The 20,972-nt window shown below is 33.3% G+C and overlaps 1 protein-coding gene across 1 annotated transcript; it reads left to right on the top strand.

Annotated features, from left to right (window-relative positions):
- Window positions 1-17,226: 17,226 nt before the first annotated feature.
- On the top strand, window positions 17,227-19,802 carry LOC111486079 (abscisic acid 8'-hydroxylase 4-like). Its single transcript, XM_023133086.1, has 9 exons — window positions 17,227-17,544; window positions 17,668-17,992; window positions 18,068-18,217; window positions 18,336-18,584; window positions 18,665-18,754; window positions 18,854-18,932; window positions 19,036-19,142; window positions 19,226-19,344; window positions 19,458-19,802. The coding sequence occupies exons 1-9, from the start codon at window positions 17,342-17,344 to the stop codon at window positions 19,561-19,563; spliced, it is 1,428 nt and encodes a 475-aa protein (XP_022988854.1). The 5' UTR covers window positions 17,227-17,341; the 3' UTR covers window positions 19,564-19,802.
- The last annotated feature ends 1,170 nt before the right edge of the window (window positions 19,803-20,972 follow it).

Genomic DNA, 20,972 nt, shown 5'->3' with positions numbered 1-20,972 from the left:
TTGTTTTTTTTTTTTTTTTTTTAGCAAACTAATTTATTGTTGTATGTGGTTATTGGATATTTATTTTGGACATTAAAATCTATTTAAGAAATTGAATCTCCATAATAAATAACATGTACTTTCAATAACGAGTCCAAATCTCCATAGATGTTGTTGGATTCAAAGTAAAAAAAAAAAAAAAAATTGTGTGGTAATATGGGCCTTACGATGGATCAAAGAGAGCAGATAAGTTAGGCATTTTGTTATTGATTTATGCAATGTTGGAAGTTTGGTTGGGAGATACTTATCATCTACTCAATAGGTCTATTTATCGGGGACGAGGGTCCTTAAGGATCTTTGAAGTAGAAAGTTTGAAAGTGGGGAGAGATTTTTAGGGTGTACATTGAACTCTCTGAATCTACTCAACTTAAATTATGAGCACTGGATTGGGTTAAGTTAATTTTCTAGATCTGAATAAATTTGGTTCGGGTTTCGAGTTCATTAGAAAAAATTTCGGATTCACCCAAATCGAAAAAGTATTATTAAACTATATTGAGATTCTTTATGTATTTGAAGATTTGTGGGAGTGGTTATTGAGTTTAATTATTTTACTTTTTTATACTATCTTGCAAAATTATGATAGGTTGAGGAGTGCAAACCGTTTGAGAGTTCACATTTGCATGTGTGGGTCGTGTGTAGGGAAGTACTACACATACAATTTTGTTTGAACTGGAGGCCACTCCTATGATGGTTTTAACGATAGGTCCCTAATCATGAGTGCATGTGTTTGCATTCCCTAACCCCAATAGTGAGGTTACTTACCGATTATTTCTTAAAATACTCAAGCCGTGTACTATTTCTATTTCAGGTAAAGGCAAGACACCCTTGTATGGCTGACCACGTCATCGCAAGTAAAAACTATGACACATGTATAGATAGTGGTATTTCATTTCTTAGACTTTAGGTTAGTATAGGATGTTTTACTTTTAATGTTTATTTTTTTTATTTAGTATTTCGTTATATTGTTTTAAAAATATTGTTGAACATGTAAGTTCATGGTAGTGTTTTACGAAGATGTTTTAAATGCTTATTTTCACATAAGAGAGTATGTTACGATGATAATAACAACTTTAAATTAGGAGAACTCTAACCGTCATTATAAATATTTACCTAAAAAATTTGTCCATAAATATTAATCATCTCTTTATGTATAGCCATTGTGCCAACCAAAATTATGTTCCTTTGTTTGAAAGAAACATTTTTTTGCATCATTACACGTGATAATGTCGACCACATTGTTTTTGTCTATTTAAAATCACAAATATTTTTAAAATAAATTTAAATTCTAAAGAAAAATTGCATTTCTAGATTTTAAGTTTTGAAATTATTTTCAAATTTTAAAGATTGAAAAAGGTATTTTAATACCGTACTCTTAACTGGCTCAAACCACTACGTTTACAGGTCCGAGTTATTTGGGTTTTATCTTCAACATCTTTCTCCTAGTTGGGATGGTCGGTAGGTTTTGTGTTGGTGCTTGTAGAGGGGTTGGTGTAGAAAATTGATTATGTATGTTGACGTTATTCAATCATGCATAATGAACATTAATGTATGATGTTTAGGAAGGTATTTTCACGATTGGGTTATTTGTATATTTTTTCTTATTTCTAAATTTAAATGATAGCTGATATCCTATTTAAATTTTGTGAACATTAATGAATATTGGACTTTTAATCCCACTTTTGTTTCTCGTGTAAATGGTGTATCAGAACATCATTCTTGCCAATATGGTGTGACGTAGAAAATTGATTATATATGGCGATTGGAGTTAATAGGGATTGAAATGTATCATCTTTTACCAACCCTATCTAATATTATAAAAATATTAAATTACAAATTTAGTTTATAAAATGAAATTAGTCTCTATAATTTTAAAAATTAGAATTTCAGTCTTATAGTCGAATAAACTCTTGTGTAGTTTTTATGATTTGAAAAAACTCTCATGCATAGTTCTTCAAAAATTATTTAGGATGGTTTTATCAAATCATATGGACTATTTCTAAAATCACCTTGACTAAATTCTAACGTTTTCCAAACCATAAAGACTATGTAACAACCAGATGCAAGATATTACAAATTAAGTATAGAGTCGGACATCAGACGGTGTACCAGCAAGAATGCTGAGCTTCGAAGGGGGAGACACTGGGCGGTGTGCCAACTAAGACATTGGGGCTCAAAAGGAAGTGAATTGTGAGATCTCATATCAATTAAAGAGAGAAACGAGTGTCAGCAAAGACATTGAGCCTCAAAAGGGATAAATTGTGAGATCTCATATTGGTTGGAGAGGGTACGAAACACTTTTTTTTATAAAGGTGTGGAAATCTCTACTTAGCCGAGCGTATTACAAAGGAAAAGGCTAAAGAGAACAATATGTGCTAGGGATGGACTGACTAACTTTGTAATTTTATCACAAAAAATGTCATGTATATGATCAACAATGTTGAACATATATGATAAATTCAATCTATAAAAGATCAAATTTTGAATCAAACCTGAACAATCTATTAACTACCCAAACAAGCTCATCGACAAGATTCTAAACAAACGAAGACGACTTCCACAAACATTACAATGCCATCACTTCATCTTTATCTAAAAGATCTCATTCCGTATTCAAATCTCCCTCTCCCAAATGTACTTTGAAAACAAGTCCATTGACAAAGAGAAAAGGATAGAAGTTGTTTGGATAACATGAAGCAACTCAACTCATTGGGTTAGAATAACTGTGTATAGCGCCGTATATTCCAAAAATGGCAAAGAAATTGATTCATGATTTTGTTTGTGTTTGTTTCCTGGGAAAATTCCAAGTGGGAAAATTCCAGGCTGGGGATTTGGTGGGTGGGTATGGATTTTGATTCCCGCACCCACTTTTTTCTTTCATTTGCTCCACTCTTTAGTCACATCCTCCTACTCAGATACCAAAATTTTGCTATCTCTTCTTCTATCTGATTCCATTTTGGTGGATATCGATTTGCCTGTTCATACTCATACTTCTTTCTTTTTCACAATGTTTCTACCAATCATTCATGTCCAACCATTCTGTGCCTATTGCTTCCTTTTCGACAAATTACTCATACTATACGTGTCGAGAAGAGCGTCCTTGTAATAATGAATACAAATTGTTTTAATTCTTTTCAACAAATTACTCGTACTATACTTGTCGAGGAGAGTGTTTTTGTAATAATGAGTAGAAATCACTTTAATCCTTTTCAACAAATTACTCGACGTGTCAAAGAGAGCGTTCTTGTAATAATGAGTAGAAACCTGTTTATCAAAAAACCATGCAATACAAACCTAAGTTTGTTTTAGAAAAGTTAATAATAAATTAATGATAAGGACCAAATTTAAGTATTATTGATGGTACAAAGATTAAATTTAGGTATATGAAAGTATAACACTAAACTCACGACCCCGAAGTCCAATTGAAGAGTAACCAAAATGAAATTTATAATCCAAACTAATCCAAACAAGTTTACATCAAAAACCGTAAATATTGAAAGAATAGACATACTTTCTATAGATTTTGATAACAATAATGTAACACCCTAGATTTCTACTTGCTTAAAGTCGATACAGTTATCATAACATAATCATTTTTGTGCGGAAATGAACGTTTAAACTTCATCATAAAACATAAACTTTATCTTAAAACACTCTCATGGACTTACATGCTCATCTTTAAAACGACACAACGAAATTTTAATGAAATAAATAAACATTAAGAGTAAACACCTTATTCTAATCTAAGTATAAAATAAATACAATTTATCATATGTATGTGTCATGGTCTCCTAGGTTGTGATACCACTGTCACCATATGGGTGTCTTGCCTTAAAATAAGAGTAGCACATGGTTTGAGTATTTTAGGAAATACTCAATAAGCGATCTCCTATCAGAGTTAAATGCAAGCATATACAAATCATGAGTGGAATCTATCATATCAGTTTATTTTCCTATGACGACTATCTTAAGTGGGCAATTGGATGTGTATTTACATTTCTACACACGGTCTACATGTGCGAGTATAGACCCACCAGTCGGTTCGCATACCTCATGGGCCCCTTTCTGGTCGGACGAGCATTCTCTAGTAGTTGTTGATGTCGGACACCCGTTAGGAATAGCGGCCATCATAGCAACATTATGGTAAACGTAATGATCGTTTCCCTGCGTTGTAGCGTATGGGTCTGTACTATCATAAAAGGAGAAGGGGTATCCTCGATGCATGAACACACAATAATGTAGAAGGTCCCAACATTTTTTCTTTTTCATTATCATGTATTACAACCCTTCTAGCGTTTTTCTTCAAATCATAACACTTTTATCATAGTTTTCCATGTGTATATCGGGGTTGTACACTATGCCAATTGGTCATTTGCTTGTCAATCATATCATATATCATTCATAATGCACATATGTCATATCATAAACTTATGATGTCTTCAAACGTATCAATTCATATCATGTACATATCATATATCATAACAATCACATAAGATAATCCGAGCATGTCTTCAAACATATCATACCTTAACATATCATATCATAAACACATCAATTCATCAAATACAACATCATATTCACATATCATCTCATACACATTATTTCATATATGAGTATACAACACGTACGAAGCCACAGGCACATGTCATCATTCAACATACAATTATAACCAAACCGACGGTAGAGCCACTTAGTTGGTTGGCCTAGGCTGAAGCTACTACGAATCCTTGATGCTAGCTTAAGGCTATCCTGAATTTTAATTCTGCCTAAGAAGTTCATCATCAATTAGAATTCTACTATGTAAATTAGCTCACCTACTTTTGCATAAAATAATTTAAACTAGTTAGGCCTAATTTTCCATAAAATAATTTAAACTAACTAAATACAATTCTGCATAGAACAAATTAAACTAAATTTAAACTAGCTAAAAAATAATCATACTAACCTTAAACTCTTTTGAAAAGCTAAACTAGTAGGAAAGAACTCAAGCGTATCAAACCCAAGTTGGATCAGTCAAAATGCTGGCCTAACGTATTTTTAGATTATTAGAAATAATTTGTGACATTTGTGAGGAAGAAAAAGTTTGCTTGTGAAGCATATAAATGATATTCAAATATGAGTAAAAATCTTGAAATTAACGATCATAATCTAGACGAAAACAATTTGAACAAAAGAGAAAACGTCAAAAACCAAAACAAGGTCGACCAATACCTATTGATTGAGGTTGACCAGGCTCATTATAACTTCAAGACAACTCCAACTAGAAGAACACTCTCCACAAGAACGAGGTCATTACTTATTGGTTGCAAGACAACACTTATTGGTACACTCCAACTAAAAGTACTTGTTATTGGTACATACAAGATAACACCTATTGATACCAATAGTTAGGGTCGGTCAAGCTCCTCCATTAGTCCTACAGCTACAAGACAACACTTATTGGATGAGGTCGACCAAAGTCATTAAACGTCAGAGTTTGTATGAAAGTTAGGTGTATTACCTATCTAAATTTTGACAATAACGTTATTTTTCTTCCATCATATCATTCATCGTGCATACAAATAGGATTCGTGTCATTTATTTCGCTTGAACTAATTAAAAAAAGAAAAGTAAAGGGAAACATCCTCCCCTAGATTAGGTCATTATTATAGATTAGGTAATGATTATAATGGAGAATAAGAACCCTTTTTGTTGGGTTTGTCTTATTATATCACTCTATTCTTTAGCCACGTTGTGGCAAACCCAAATTTGGGGTGAGATTGTGAAGGCAGAAGTTTTAATAAGTGCATGAAATAAGAATATCCATTTCCATTGAAACAAAATGAAAGTTGAAAGCAAATTGGTTTTCTCTTTTCCCCTTCCTTCAAAACAAACATGTTGCTTTCAAACATGTTCAATGCCCACTTAGAACAATGGAGTAATAATAATATTGAGAAGAGGATATGCATAAAATTTTAAAAATAGGGTTTTGGAGATAAAGAATGAGGCACTATCATATCACTTGTAATTTTCTAAAGGGATTTTGAAGATCACAAGAGGATCTAACACACAAACTTCAAATGGAATATTACTTTAAGAGCTAACAACATTAGAATCTATTGTCCTCAAATATAGAATGTGGGGATCAACTCAATCTCTTATTCATCTATGCAGTAATGATTACTTGAATGACACCATAAAAAGATGTGAAATTACATCGGAATGAAAACGATATTCAGAATAAAATAGCTACGAAGACTTAAAAGAATTGAAAATCGCTACTTATACCAACAAGAGGTACGTTTCTTTTCGATGGTTTAATCATAGAATGTAACGACCCAGGTCCACCGCTAGTAGATATTGTCCTCTTTGGGCTTTTCCTTTCGGGCTTCTTCTCAAGGCTTTAAAACGCATCTCAGAACCAGACACCGAACGATGTGTCAGCCTTTTCGTTGTTCCTTAAATTTGAGTATACACGAGGCAGTGTGTCAGTAAGAACGCTGGCCCCAAAGGGAAGTGGATTTGGTGGTGGTCCCACATCGATTGGAGAAAGGAACGAGTGCCAGCGAGGACGCTGGCCCCGAAGGGGGTGGATTGTGATGTCCCACGTTAGTTGGGGAGGAGAACAAAACACATTTTATAAGGATGTGGAAACCTTCCCCTAGCAGATGCGTTTGAAAGCGTTAAGAGTAATCCGGAAAGAGAAAGCCCAAAGAGTGACATAAACTCCAAAATACTTTTGTAAATGGATTTTCTACACAAAAGCTCATAATTTCTAAGTGGTTTATTTGGGTAGATTTCATGTCTCATCTAAAAAATATTGTCCCTTAACTTGATTTTAGTCACACATGTTCATGATAAATTTTTTTGAACTTTTTTTTTTTTTTTTTCACTTTTCGTTGGCCGAGAGGAGCTAATCGTCGTTTTATAGCCGCTCCTCTACAGCTACTTTTTGCGCTTTTGCCCTCATTGCTATCTTGAATAGAAAAGAGAACGAGAATTGCAATAGCTCCTATTTTCACTCTCTACCGACATCAAAATCTTGTCATATTTGAGGTGGAGTCCACCATGCTCATAGTCAACAGTAATGGTAGCGACTCATGCCCAAAATTCATATCAAAACTCAGAATTTAGATTTACATACTCTACAACATGGTAACGCTACTTACTCTTCGAGTGAAAACTATCTCCATAGACTAATAAAACAAGTTCTTCTAACATGTTTTGTCTCACTCACATGCTTGTTAGAAAACTTATCAAGAAGTCACCCAACATAGAATTGTTCCAAATAAAGCATGCTTGTTATTCATTGTCAATATAGATAATGATTTTCAGTTCCTTTAAATTCTTGTTATTCATCATTCTTTTTAGGATCACTCTCATTTATTTTCATTTAAACACGGTCTCGATTCATTCATATACCATTTCCTTACTTGAGTGCCACAATACCAATAACAAATTTGAAAGAAATAAAGTATATTAGCATAAGAAAAGGGCATAATAATGTAGAAAGATATGTAGAATCAAAGGAAATGTTCAAAGTTATTGGGGCATTAAAGTAAAGATTGTTCAACCCTCCAATGATGGGCAGAGTGCCCTAACAACCTAACTTCTCTTTCTTCTTTAGGAATGGGCTCACGCCGACCCTTTTGGGTTTTCTATCTCTATTTTACCATTTCAACACCTTTTTTTTTCTTTTTTTTTTTACATTATATGGTATTATTAAATTTTCATCTTTTTTATATTACAATATATATTATTTTTAAATGTTGATCATAAATTTTCACTTCAAAATTTTAAAGTTTAAATCGGTATATATTCAAAATATAAAGTTGGTGGTACTTCCAAGAACTTAATTGAAAGTCTGATTTAAGAAAATATAATTTAAATTTTAAAAATTGCAAGTTTCCTTTAAAAAAAATTACGAAATTAATAAAAAATAAAAATATTCTTAAAAAGGGTTAATAATATCTAACTTTTTTTTTAACAAAAATTAAAAAAAAATTACCATGAAAATATTGATGTTTCATTAATACCCTTCAAGTTTAAAAAAATATTCTTATTGTTACGAACTTTAAAAAATAAGGTTAAGAAGTTTGAAGATGATCTATAATGTATCAATAGACCGTCTTCGCCCATATATTGATCATAAAATATTTTTTTAAATAGAAGTGCGGTATTAATGCTACTTTTAAAAAATATTTTTTAATATTTTTAAAAAGATATTAATAATTTAAGGGTATTTTGTAAATATTATTAAAAAAATAATATTTTTTAAACTTTTAAAAGGGTTTAAAGATTTTTTTTTTTTTTTTTTTTTTTTTTTTTTTTTTGAGATAAAAAGTATAGAATTTAGGAATAATTTGATTAATTTAAGAAGAAATAATGAAAAGTTTTTGTGGGTATGATAAGAAAGAGGAAGGGGGGTGGTTGTTTGTATGCGACGCTGTTTTCAAGGCAGATTAAGCTCACAAAGCCACAAAAAATGAATATATTTGTTTGGGTTCTTAGAATCTGCAACGTTTCCACACTTCCCCAACTTGCCTTTGGACGCTTTGTCCTCTAGGTCATTGCATGAAATAATATTCAAATAATTTTTAAATTAAGTTTTACTATCAAACACAATATGATATGTTTATGAATACGATACATGTTGTGACATGATATGTTTTATGATATGATACGTGTATAATATGATACAATGTGACATAAACTATAATATAAATGACATACAATAAGATGTTTTGACATTATGCACAACTCAGATACATGTATTGAAAACTAGGATAAAAGTGATATGATATGAAGAAAGATGAAAAGGGTTGTTTTATATGGATGAATGAAAATGTTGGGAACTCATACATTATTGTATGTTACGTACATCGGAGAATTTTTTCTTTTACGATGGTAAGAATATGTACATTATGAAACATGAAAACGATCATTATAATTATCATAATGTTGTGACGATCACTATTCCTACTAGCAATAGCACCAGAAAATGCTAACTCGACTAGGAAAGGGGCCTAGGAGGTGTGTGAACCGATTGGTGGGTCCATACTCGCACGTGTGAGCCGTGTGTAGAATAATAAATACACATCCAATTACTCGCTTAGAATAGTCGCTAAGAGAATACGAATTTAAATGATAGGTCTCGCTCATGATTGTATTTGTCTCATCTCAATAGTGGGGGTCACTTATTGAGTATTTCTTAAATACTCAAATCACATGCTACTCATATTTTACCTGTAAAGGCAATGCTTTCCTGTATTGCTGACACATGCATAGAGTAGCTGTATTTAATTTCGTAGAGTATAGATTAGTATAGAGTATTTCTGTTTTATTTTACTTAGGTCTATTTTAATTTATTTTTTAAAGACCTTTTAATAAACATGAGTCTCTAACCATGTTTTATGATTATGTTTAAAAATTATTATTTCGGTATAAAATAATTACTTTAGATATGTAATAGTGACTTTAGGTTAAGTAAACATCTAAAGTCGTTACACTTAATTTTGAGATGGGTAGAAGAGAAAACTCCGTAACACAATAAATATATATAAAAAAAAAAAAGAAAAAATGGTCAAAGTCTTTTTTGCCCCTCCCTCTTTATTTAAAAAAGGATGGGTTACCCTATGTCTGCAAGCGATGCAACAAAGACTTGAAGGAGTATTGGATATAGTCGAGCCGAAGACCTGCTATGAAGCCACCAACCTGACCAAAAATCGACTTGCTAGCTGCGACTACCAATTTGTAGAGGGTGTGAGCACCTATAGGGCATGTAGGCACATGTGAAGATCGTGAATACTGTTTTTTTACATGTTCGACTTCTGTTCGACAACTTTCACTCCAATCTTGATTTCAATTAAATTAGGACCTACCAAAGAATTTTTCAGAAAATTCAGAACTCATAACAAGCAATAAATCAAGCTCAGGAAGACACACTTCACCTATGCAAGTAGCTATTTGGACTTCATCAAGTAATACTTGTAGGGATCACTAGGATATATGACATGCATACATAACTTGTCTTATATGTATAGAAAATGTATGAGTAGGACCTTAGGGAGCAATTTTGGATGAGAGTGTTTGGTATGTTATGTGAAATTATGATAATGCCTTTAGGTGCGACTTACATAGTGCATGACATTTTAATGTTGTCTTTTGTGCTAGAAGGAGGATGATCATGTATTCTGTACTTTAGGTGATTGATACGATTATCTCCTTAACCAAGCATGCATGAAAATGTAGGATAGCTTCAGGTGATGGATTTAGAATTCTCCCTGTAGAGCATAGTTTCATGCATTAAGTTAAGATTATGACGCTAGAGTTTGGCTGGTTAAATTATAACCCAAATCAAGATGCCTCTAGTAGATCTAGCACTTTAGGTTCATGAGCGGCGATCAAGGGTTTAAATCCTAGTGCTCCAATGCTCCAATGCTCCAAGATGATTAGTGGTCTAGACCCTAGTGGTCCAAGACCAAGAAAACTCAAGGAGTTAGTATAGAGAGTTATTGAGTAGAAAGTTAATGTTCTAAGCCGCCTAAATACCCTAAGAACTTAGTAGACCTCCACGACACTCATGAATGCCTAGGGTAGTTGTACAGGGCGTTAGTAGTGTGAATGGTATCATCAGATTCTCCACTACGCTTTCCATTTCAGTACCCCAATAGTGTTATCTAGTTACCTAGATTGAATCCACTAGCATCCACTGCTAAGCGGTAGGCCCATAGTCGTCGAGCTAGGTTTAGACCGAGTTATGACAGTGCGTCGAGGTGACTAGGTGTCATCACCTTGTGGAAATAGCCATAGTCCCCTAAATAGAAAATTTGGATTGTAAACCCATCCTAGGAGGGGGCGAGGAACCACACATGTGAACTAGTACTTGGTCGGCACATAAAATCAAACCATTATTTAAAGCCATAAATTGTTCATGGGTTTCTTATAATTTATCCCATCTTTTTGGGTTAAGTAGGTAATGTCTTTATAAACTGGTTAGAGTCAAGTTATATACTGATTATATGTACGTATGCATGTCTAACTTCAAGAAGGGAGAGCGTTACTTGGTGTTTTTAAATATTTACTTTTTTTTCAAAATAATCTCTTAGGTAAAAACGAAGGTTGTGGCATTAGTTGAGGTATGTTTTTTTTTTTTTCTTTTTTTTAAAGCTAATTAATTAATTAACTTATTTTGTTTTATTTTATACACAATGAAGTACATAAACATATGGGATGGGCCCCACAAAATATTTATCAGATGGTGACGGTTGGATGGGTTTACTGGTGCGGACCCACAGAGTACCAGCCCCTTCGCCAACCATCCAGATATTGACACGTGGCAGAGCGAGGCAGGAACGATAAAAAATCTAAAAAGTAAAGGAAATTGGGTGCCAGCTTGTAGGGGATTCCACGTGGTGGTTTCTCCGTAAGTTGGGGCACCGACTGGACCCACAATAGAGGGGATGACGTTGGCTTCACCATGGGATCTGTAATATCAGGAGATCACAACGGGACGTCCATGATGACAACCTTGTGAGCCCTAATGCACCGCCGTTTTATTTTTGGGTCCCATTCCACGTGACGCATTGTCCCTCCCACTAAATTACCAACTAATCTTTTCCACCAATTTTGTAGGTTTGTTTAATACATTTATTAATAAATTATTCCATTTCTCATCCTATCAAGCCACTGTATTAGAAACCCAAGAGGTTGAACCTCTCAGCTCGAGGATCGACAAAGTCAATTATGTCGTACAAATAGTGCTAAGCAGTTCCAGTCGAGGCTGACTTTGACCTTAATAATAATGTCTTGAAAAGACAACGCGATAAGATTAGACTTTAAAATTTTAATACCGAAAAAGTGGAAGCTACAAGTTATGACCGATGAGGGGATTAGGTAAGAAGCCCTCCGTAGAAAACCAACTTGGTTTGGATAAATTAGGTCATGAAAGTTCTCGAGAGTTCCACATATCAAACCTTATGATCGGAAGATGGATCTAGTGGCACACCTAAACACGTACGTGGATGGAACTCCATAAAGTTTCAGATGCAGTTGAAGATAGAGCATTCGTTTATTCATTGATGGGTTCATTTGGAAAATGGTTTTAGAGAAATAGAATGAAGGTGGATTAGCTGTTTCAAAGAACTAGTATGTGCCTTTGTGATTTAGGTATTAGAAGGAAAAGACTAACAGAAACCTCACATTCACTGGTTGATAATCGAATAGAGGCCAAAAGAGACTCCTTCATTTAAAAGGTAAGAAGCGACCTTATTACTGGAATAGCTTCCGGTACACCTGTTACAATTTTGACTGCCCAATAACCAATTTGGTCCCGAGGTAAGGAATAACCAGTTACACCAAAGGATGCGGTCAATACAGCCAGAACCACACCTGTAACCCAAGTCAATTCACGAGGTTTTTTAAATCCACCAGTAAGATACACGCGAAATACGTGGAGGATCATCATTAAGACCATCATACTTGCCGACCATCTATGAACTGATCGGATTAACCAACCAAAGTTAGCTTCCGTCATTATATATTGAACACAAGCAAAAGCCTCAGTAACGGTCGGACGATAGTAAAAAGTCATAGCAAAGGAATCAACCTCTGACATTGAACTCATTTATAGGACACAAAAATACATTAGTATTAGCAACCTTAAACAAATAAGGAGAGCTGATGAGAAAAATGGCCAGGCTGAGCAATTCTATTTCTCCCAATAATTCAAGTTTTTGATAAATAAAAATCCCTTAAATCAAAGAAATTAACATATTCTTAAACAAAATTGAGATCTGAGAATCATAGAATTAGATTACTTCTTAAAATCAAATATATAGAAACAAGATTTGGAACATTTTTCTAAATGGAATCCCACCCATTTGGATGCAATCTACTACAAAAATTGCTTAAAATCTTAGAAATGTCAAAGATAATATTCAAATTTCTAAACGTAAAGTCTCAACTTGAGTCATTCATTCAAAATCTGATTTTTACATATCAATTTTATGAGTATTTATAGCCTTCCTCAAACCTTTGGTCCTTTAAATGCCCACTAAAAGAAGTTAGGATCATGATTGACACGTTTGATAATTTCCTGCTACCTTTCAAATGTTCACTACAAGATGTTATTCCATGATTGGCAAGTAACTCCCCCACCAAACTCCACACTATACTTCTGATTTCCTCGGCAATAAGTTATGAAATTAAAATAATAAATAAAGTCTTCAAAGAAATTATCAATCAAGTGCTATTTATTTCAAACTCGTACTCTACTTCAGCTTTGTAAATGTTGGCTTCCAAAGTTTCAAATGATCCTTCCTCACCCGAGCCAATTTGTAACACATGAAATGGAGGCTAAATTGAGTCTACCGAAGTTAATAGATGAAGAATGAATGTTTTTTGAAATTTCTTGGCCTTGAATCATTCCTTAGATCTAGTTGAAACATGTAGAACATTGTAATCCTTACCATTAGGACTCCTCAAAAAATAAATATAAAAATGACAAGAACAAGTATTGTCTCTTTCATAGAAGCCATGACCACACAACTACGGACTTTCATTAATTGAGATCAAAGTTGTGATTTACTAAGGATATCTAAAGAATACACTAGACACAAAAATCTAGGGAGCAGAGGCCAACTAGAGAATGAACCTCCATGTGAGAACACGACCATATTTGGGAGTTAAGCTAGAGAGAATCAAGCAAAAATCGAACAATTATACACCGAGAAGCTTGATTCCACACTTGTTTTATTTGTGACATCTAAAGTTATGAAACTGTTGAAAGATTACATAGAACTTCCAATCATCTTTAGAGAAGGATAGAGAATAATAAAAAAAAAATGGTTACTTCTCAATTGTAGACTATACGTCACTTACAATACAATACTAGGGACACGTCTTTACACGAATGCAGAGCAGTGGCTTCCATCTATCATCAAACTCATGAAATTCTTAACAAATTGATTTGATCTTTGTAGAAGAGATTATCATAAAACTAATAAAAATGTCTCAAGAAAGTGACAACTAAAACAGACGTATTAGTAGTGAGTTAGATAACACCAAAGCTCGAGTTAAGCTTTAAGTTGGAACAAGAACACGTATGAAAACAATTAACTTTATATATATACTCCATATTAGCTCTAATTTAGATGTGTAATTTTTTTTCGATAAAAATGAAGTCGTTCTAAAATTTACGAAAGAAAATGAAGTTATCCAAACACGGAAATCATTAAATGATGAGGAAATAAATTAACATTCAAGTTTAAAGAAGAAAATGATGTAGCTAACCCACCTAAGCTTTTGGGCAATAAATGCAAGGAGGGTATGCTATAGGTTGTCTTCTTATATTCCATTTCCTCCCTCCTTTGGGCAAAGGACATGAAAAAGGTCCCATTTTGCTCATCTATTCTTTTTCATTTCTCCATGTGCATATTACTCTCTTTTCTCTCTCCCGACCACTTTCAACATCCGCTCGATAACATTTTTATATCCGATACAAAGCTATCTTACTCTTATACCTAACAGATGTTCGAGAGATTTCGCAACGTTATGAGCTTTCTTTTTCTCTATTTTTCCGTCACTCTCATGTTCGTTAAATTTACCATCTCTCCATTGTCACTTTCATGTTAACTATTGAAATAAAAAAATTGTACTTTTTTTATCGGGTGAAATCTGATTTGAATCTATAACCTTTAGTAGATATTATTAATATTGTAAAAATTTGAAGTGAAAAAATTATTTAAGAGGATTTGCAATGCCTTTCAAAATCTATTAGGTAAGAAATAAGAATAATTGTCTCGTTCTTCCTAACAAATAAGAGAGAAGAAAAGAAAAAAAATCCACATTTTTTACATAAATATTGTCAAACAACCCCTTAATTAGGGTTGATTTCCCGTAAGAAGATGACCCTTCGACAAACGTAATCATCCATTTTCAAGATTTTGATCATGATTTAACACTTGATAGCTTTGACATTCGCCTACAGACATAGTCACGTTACTTACTCTCGGTTTCTTGAAGACTATGTTTATAAACCAACATGAGTCCGCTCAAGATACTTTTTCCTCATCCACATGTTCATGATTGAACCACCGAAAATAGAGGTGCACCTTGTTGGTATAAGTAGTAATTTTCATTTTCTTTAAACATTTTTTTGTCGTCTTATTTTCACAATTACTCTCATTTGAATGTGGTTTCGATTTATTCATATACGCCATTTTTACTCGGGTGTCATCAATTGATGATTATAGTCAATTTATATAAAGTCACTTTTTAATTTATTCTTAGGTGCAAAATCACGTAGATAGTTGCTTTTAAAACCTAACTTTTCTATAAATTTGTGTTCTTATTCTTAGAATATTTTATGAAATAATAATTTGCAACTTAAATTGGATAAAATTTTAATTAATTGATCTTCCAACAAGTTTAGTATCTTTCACTCAAATTTCTTTTTCAAATTACAAAATTAAAATTTACATATTTTAATTATTATAGAGATGAATGGATGAGTCGGAGGAATAAAATTTGAAGATACAAACCTTCAAATATAGAGTCTATACTATGATACCATGTTAAGAATGATGCTCTGATGTCATGTTAAGAATGAGAAACAGAAGTGGAATGGAAAGTCGAAGAAATATAGGTGGGATCAAAAGTTCCAATGGGATCTAAAGTCCAATTTTCATTAATGTTCACCCGTTTAAATAGAATGCATCTTGAAGATAAGATAAAATATATTAAATATAAAATCTTAACTGATTATCGCTATATAAAATATATTTTAATACCCCTTAATGTCATTTATCCTCCTCTTAAATTTCAGGTAACGTGATATTTTTGAAATTTATAACTGAGTAGGCTATCAAGAAGTTAAGTTTATCGTTACCAAATGTAAGGTGAAGATCAACCCTTCAACTTCAAGAAAAGTAATAATTACTTATATCCATCTTGATTATTATTATATGTTACTCGATGATATATGTTTCAATTTGTTGAGTTATGTTCAAATTGAGTTTTTTTTTTTATTTAACCATCACAAATTATTAGATTTAATGAATTTTTTCCTGCAGAGGATTTCAACCTGGACTTGTTCTTCGAGGACTCCCCCAGCCCGATCCCAATGCTTTTTGAGCGACCCTTCGCCCTAATGCTGACTGGATCTATTTCACCTTCACATCCACATCGGGTCCAAAAGCTTCCTAGATAAACGAGAACTTCTACTTCTTCTCATGGAGGCAGATCGAGATCCATGTCTCACCGAGGGAAAGCGTTTGAGCTCGCTCAATGCACTTGAACCTCGAATCATCTTAACCTCAACTAAGTCTAGGATGCTGCTTATCGTGTACACTCATCTCAAGAATCAAAATCAAATCCTTCCCATTCAGATAGAGTGGGAAAAGCTAAAAGAAAGATCTGAATAAGAGTTTTTGATTATAAACGTGTCGATGGTTGAAAACTTCACTAAAATAAAATAAAATGGTAAAAATGTGATTGGTAAGGATTATGGCTGATGAGGGAGGAAACACCCAAATCCCTTGGGAAAAGTGCTGTGGACATCCCCTTTTAATTTGGGAATTGGATTCTCAATGGTTGGACACCATTCATGTTTCTCTTGGATCATCTACATTCATCCATTTTTGTCTTTTATTATTATTATTATTATATATAATATATATTTATAAGTGCTCTTATTTACTACACAATATATTCTTTATATTTTAGTATTCTCATATTTATTATTTTATTAAATTGGACCCACTTTATATTTTACAGAATTTTCTCGAAAAAATCTCCCCCTTTTTTCAACCTTTTCAACATATTATTTTCTTGATTTTTCTAGATTATTTGTATATCATTTAATGTGGGAACTATTTTCTTCCCTCTTAAATCAATCCATTATTAAAAATATAAAAAAAAATGAATACATCCTTCTCGTTCTTCTTCTCGTTCTCGAGTTTTATAAGATTTTAGTGTCTCTTACTTATATATTCATACTATTTAAATACCCTCGACCGTGAGTTGACTTAATGATCGTGCAGGATGGACGGAGGCATTTGGGCAGATTTTGTCTTAAAAAAAACAAAAAATTTAAAAAAATTGTCTTTTTCTAATTCCCATATCCTTCTTCTTCTTCTTCCACACTCTCTTATTTTGTTCTATATAAACCCTTAGCCCTCAAACTGATTTCCCTCACAAAAAAAGCTCTCAACTTTGCAACATAAAACCATCACTTGCTCTCTCATCTTTCGTTTTATCTCTTTGTTCCAAGAAAAAACCCTCAATTTCAAGAGGGAAACACAGAGAGATTGCTTCATTTTTGTTAATGGAGATTCTCTCTTTCACTCTTTATTTAATAATATTCCTCATTTCTTCTGCTTTTTTGCTTTATTTCAAGAGAAATGAAACCCCAAAACCCAGAAAATCTCTTAGGCTTCCTCCTGGTTCCATGGGATTGCCATGGATTGGAGAAACTTTGCAGCTTTATTCTCAAGATCCCAACATATTTTTCTCCGAAAAACAGAGAAGGTAATAAAAGGAAAACACCAAAAAAATGGTTTTTTTATTATTTATGAATTTTATCGACCAAACAAGTGAAAAAGCTCGAGATTTTAATTGGGTTTTGTTTCTTTTCCTGTTTTTTTGTGGCAGATATGGAGAAATTTTTAAAACCAACATTTTGGGATGTCCTTGTGTTATGTTGGCCAGCGCCGCCGCAGCCCGGTTCGTTTTGGTAACTAATGCTCATTTATTCCGGCCGACTTACCCCAAAAGCAAAGAGACAATGATCGGCCCGGCGGCGCTTTTCTTCCACCAGGGAAATTACCATTCTAACATTCGGAAACTTGTTCAAAATTCCCTCTGTCTCGGAAGCCTCAGAAACCTTGTTCCTCATATTGAAACCGCCGCCATTTCCGCCGCCGAATCATGGGCTGCCGCCGGCCACGTCATCAACACCTTCCTTGAAATGAAAAAGGTCCGTAACATTTCTCAAAATAAACACGAAATTATGAATAATTTTATCTAATCTCTGTTGTTTCTGTTAAAGCAGTTTGCTTTCGATGTGGGAATTCTAGCAGTGTTTGGGAAGCTAGAAAGTGATTACAGTGAGAAACTCAAAGAAAACTATTGCATATTAGACAAAGGCTACAACTCTTTTCCAACCAGATTACCAGGAACAGCATATTCCAAAGCATTATCAGTAAGAACGATGAAAAAAAAGTTTACAAAAATCCAATCTTTTTCAAAAAAGACACAAACTTTCTAAATTTCGGAGATACCCAGAATGTTCTTTTGACATATTTCATTGAATTTTACAGGCAAGGAAGAAACTTAGAGAGATTCTGGGAGAGATAATAATGGAGAGGAGAGAAAAAAGGGTAACAGAGAGAGATTTGGTGGGTCATCTCTTGAGCTTCAGAGATGAAAATGGTGGAATTTTAAGTGAGGATCAGATCGCCGACAACATCATCGGAGTTCTGTTTGCAGCGCAGGACACCACCGCCAGTGTGCTGACGTGGATCCTTAAGTACCTCCATGATAATTTGAAGCTCTTTGAGGCTGTCCGGGTAAGGAATTATACAAATATTAGTTACTCAATTATCCATTTATTGGAATTTTGAAGCAAAACGTCGTCGTTTTTTAATAGGCAGAGCAGATGGATATTTATAGAAGAAACGGTGATGGGAAGATGCCTCTGTCTTGGGCACAGATTAAGGATATGCCCTTAACTCATAGGGTATGTTTGTTTTCGAGCCGTCCTCGTTCGATTTTTACGAAGATTTGAACTTTCGATCTCGGTCGGTTGAGTTTTTACATGCACGTGGTTTATTTTCAGGTTGTATTAGAAAGCTTGAGGATGGCTAGTATCATATCCTTCACTTTTAGGGAGGCAGTGGTGGATGTGGAATATAAAGGTATATTCCATGGGCTTTTTGGTCATTTCACATCATTTTTAATTTATTTTTTAAAATTGAATTAAAATAAATTACTAATAAATATTAAATATTAAATATTTAGGGTTCCTAATACCAAAGGGTTGGAAGGTGATGCCTTTGTTCAGGAATATTCATCACAGTCCTGACTACTTCCCAAACCCTCAAATCTTTGATCCCTCTAGATTTGAGGTAAGCTTTGAATATTCATATTTTTTTCTCTTTTATTTAATTCAAAAAATAATATTAAAGCATTTTTATTGTGGATTATCCAGGTGGCTCCAAGGCCCAATACATTCATGCCATTTGGCAATGGAGTACACTCTTGCCCTGGGAATGAACTTGCCAAGCTGGAGATCCTCATCTTACTTCATCACCTCCTTACCAAATTTAGGTAAATCCCACCAATAGAATTAATCGTATATTTTATTTAATTTAATCATTGAGTTATGTTCAAATTGATAGTTTAAGTAAATGGGAAAATAAAAGGGTTTGTTACGTTTGCAGGTGGGAAGTTGTGGGATCACAGAGTGGGGTTCAATATGGGCCATTCCCAGTGCCTGTCAACGGGCTACCGGCCAGATTTTTCAAACAAACGACAGCCAACCAATAGCCTCTCATTTCTCTTTCAATATACTTTTTTTTTTTTTTTTAAATCTTCCCACATATATTTTTAGATTATGAAATTAATGCTCTTCTTCGATCAATGCTCGTATTAGTTTTATTTCGAGTATTGAAAAAGAAGCAGTTCGTATTTGTCTCTTGTTCCGGATATGATTGTATTATTATGAATGTAAGATGCATCGAACGAGATAATTAATTTCGAATAATAATTTTTATTTCTCTTCCCAAGAAATAATTTTTCAATTTCTTTGTAAATCCATATGAACATAATTCAACTACTTAAATTATGGTCCGACTAGGGTTTCAACACTATTAGTTTGCTTCGAAGACAGTCATAGTGCTCTGTGGTTGAGCTAATCGAATCGATAGTGCATATGCTCTAATTGCTCAAAAGTAAACACGAACAAATGACTATTTTAAGGGAGATTTAGTGATTTTTCCTTTGATGAGAAGATTACTGGAAAATACGACCATAGGCGCATAAAAAGAGATAATATGTGAATGAAACTAGAAGTAAAACTATGAAAGCTTATATCCAAAGCGAATAATATCATATCATTCAAAAAACATTTAAATGATCTATCGCATAGACTCGTATAGTTTCATTTTAAGGTTTGAATCGAAACAATATTATTTCGAGTATTTTGGAATATAAATTAAAATTATTTCATTCTTTAAAGAGATATTTTTCGAAATAAATTATTGGGAAATGGACTCTAAAAGCCGACTTACCACCCATTTCCAGAACGTCTTTAGGCAAAAGAAAGGACATCCTTTTCTGACGTGGATCGCTGTCTGTGGATATCTTCCCATGGGGTCCACTGCTTATGGTACTGAAACTGCCACGTGGAAGTACACTATTTGATAATTTACTTCCCTTATTTTTATAAAAATTTACGCGTTTGGGCTCACTTAGTTTATCATACACAAAATTATTAATTACTTTGGTCTCGGTGTATCTAGATATGTCTATGGGGTGGGACGGGATGAAGAAGGTTTCTTCGTCCTCATTCCTGTTACCTATTTCATTTTTCATCCCGTGAGATTTTCCATTTAGTTTGGCTTGAACTAAAGCAGACATTCCCACCTCAACATGAATTTTCTCCCTTTATTATTATTTTTTAAAAAATAGATATTTTAATTTTAATATTATAACATGGTATTTAATAATTCAAAAAAAAAAAAAATCTAAAACATATTGTTTAGTTTAAATATTATGATTAGAGTCTCAAAATTAACTAATTTAGTTTTTTTATAAAAATATTATCAGTATTAAACGGGGCAAAGATTAGGACAGAGAAATATAATTTAATCCCTTGACCCCATTTATCTAACAGAAAAAAAAAAAAAAGTTTCTCATTCCCTCCCTCATTCCCCATCTCCTCTTCCAGTTCTAGG

This window comes from Cucurbita maxima, unplaced genomic scaffold, assembly GCF_002738345.1.
Source record: "Cucurbita maxima cultivar Rimu unplaced genomic scaffold, Cmax_1.0 Cma_Scf00011, whole genome shotgun sequence".
Lineage (NCBI taxonomy): Eukaryota > Viridiplantae > Streptophyta > Magnoliopsida > Cucurbitales > Cucurbitaceae > Cucurbita > Cucurbita maxima.
This window is presented reverse-complemented; position numbering and strand designations above follow the sequence as displayed.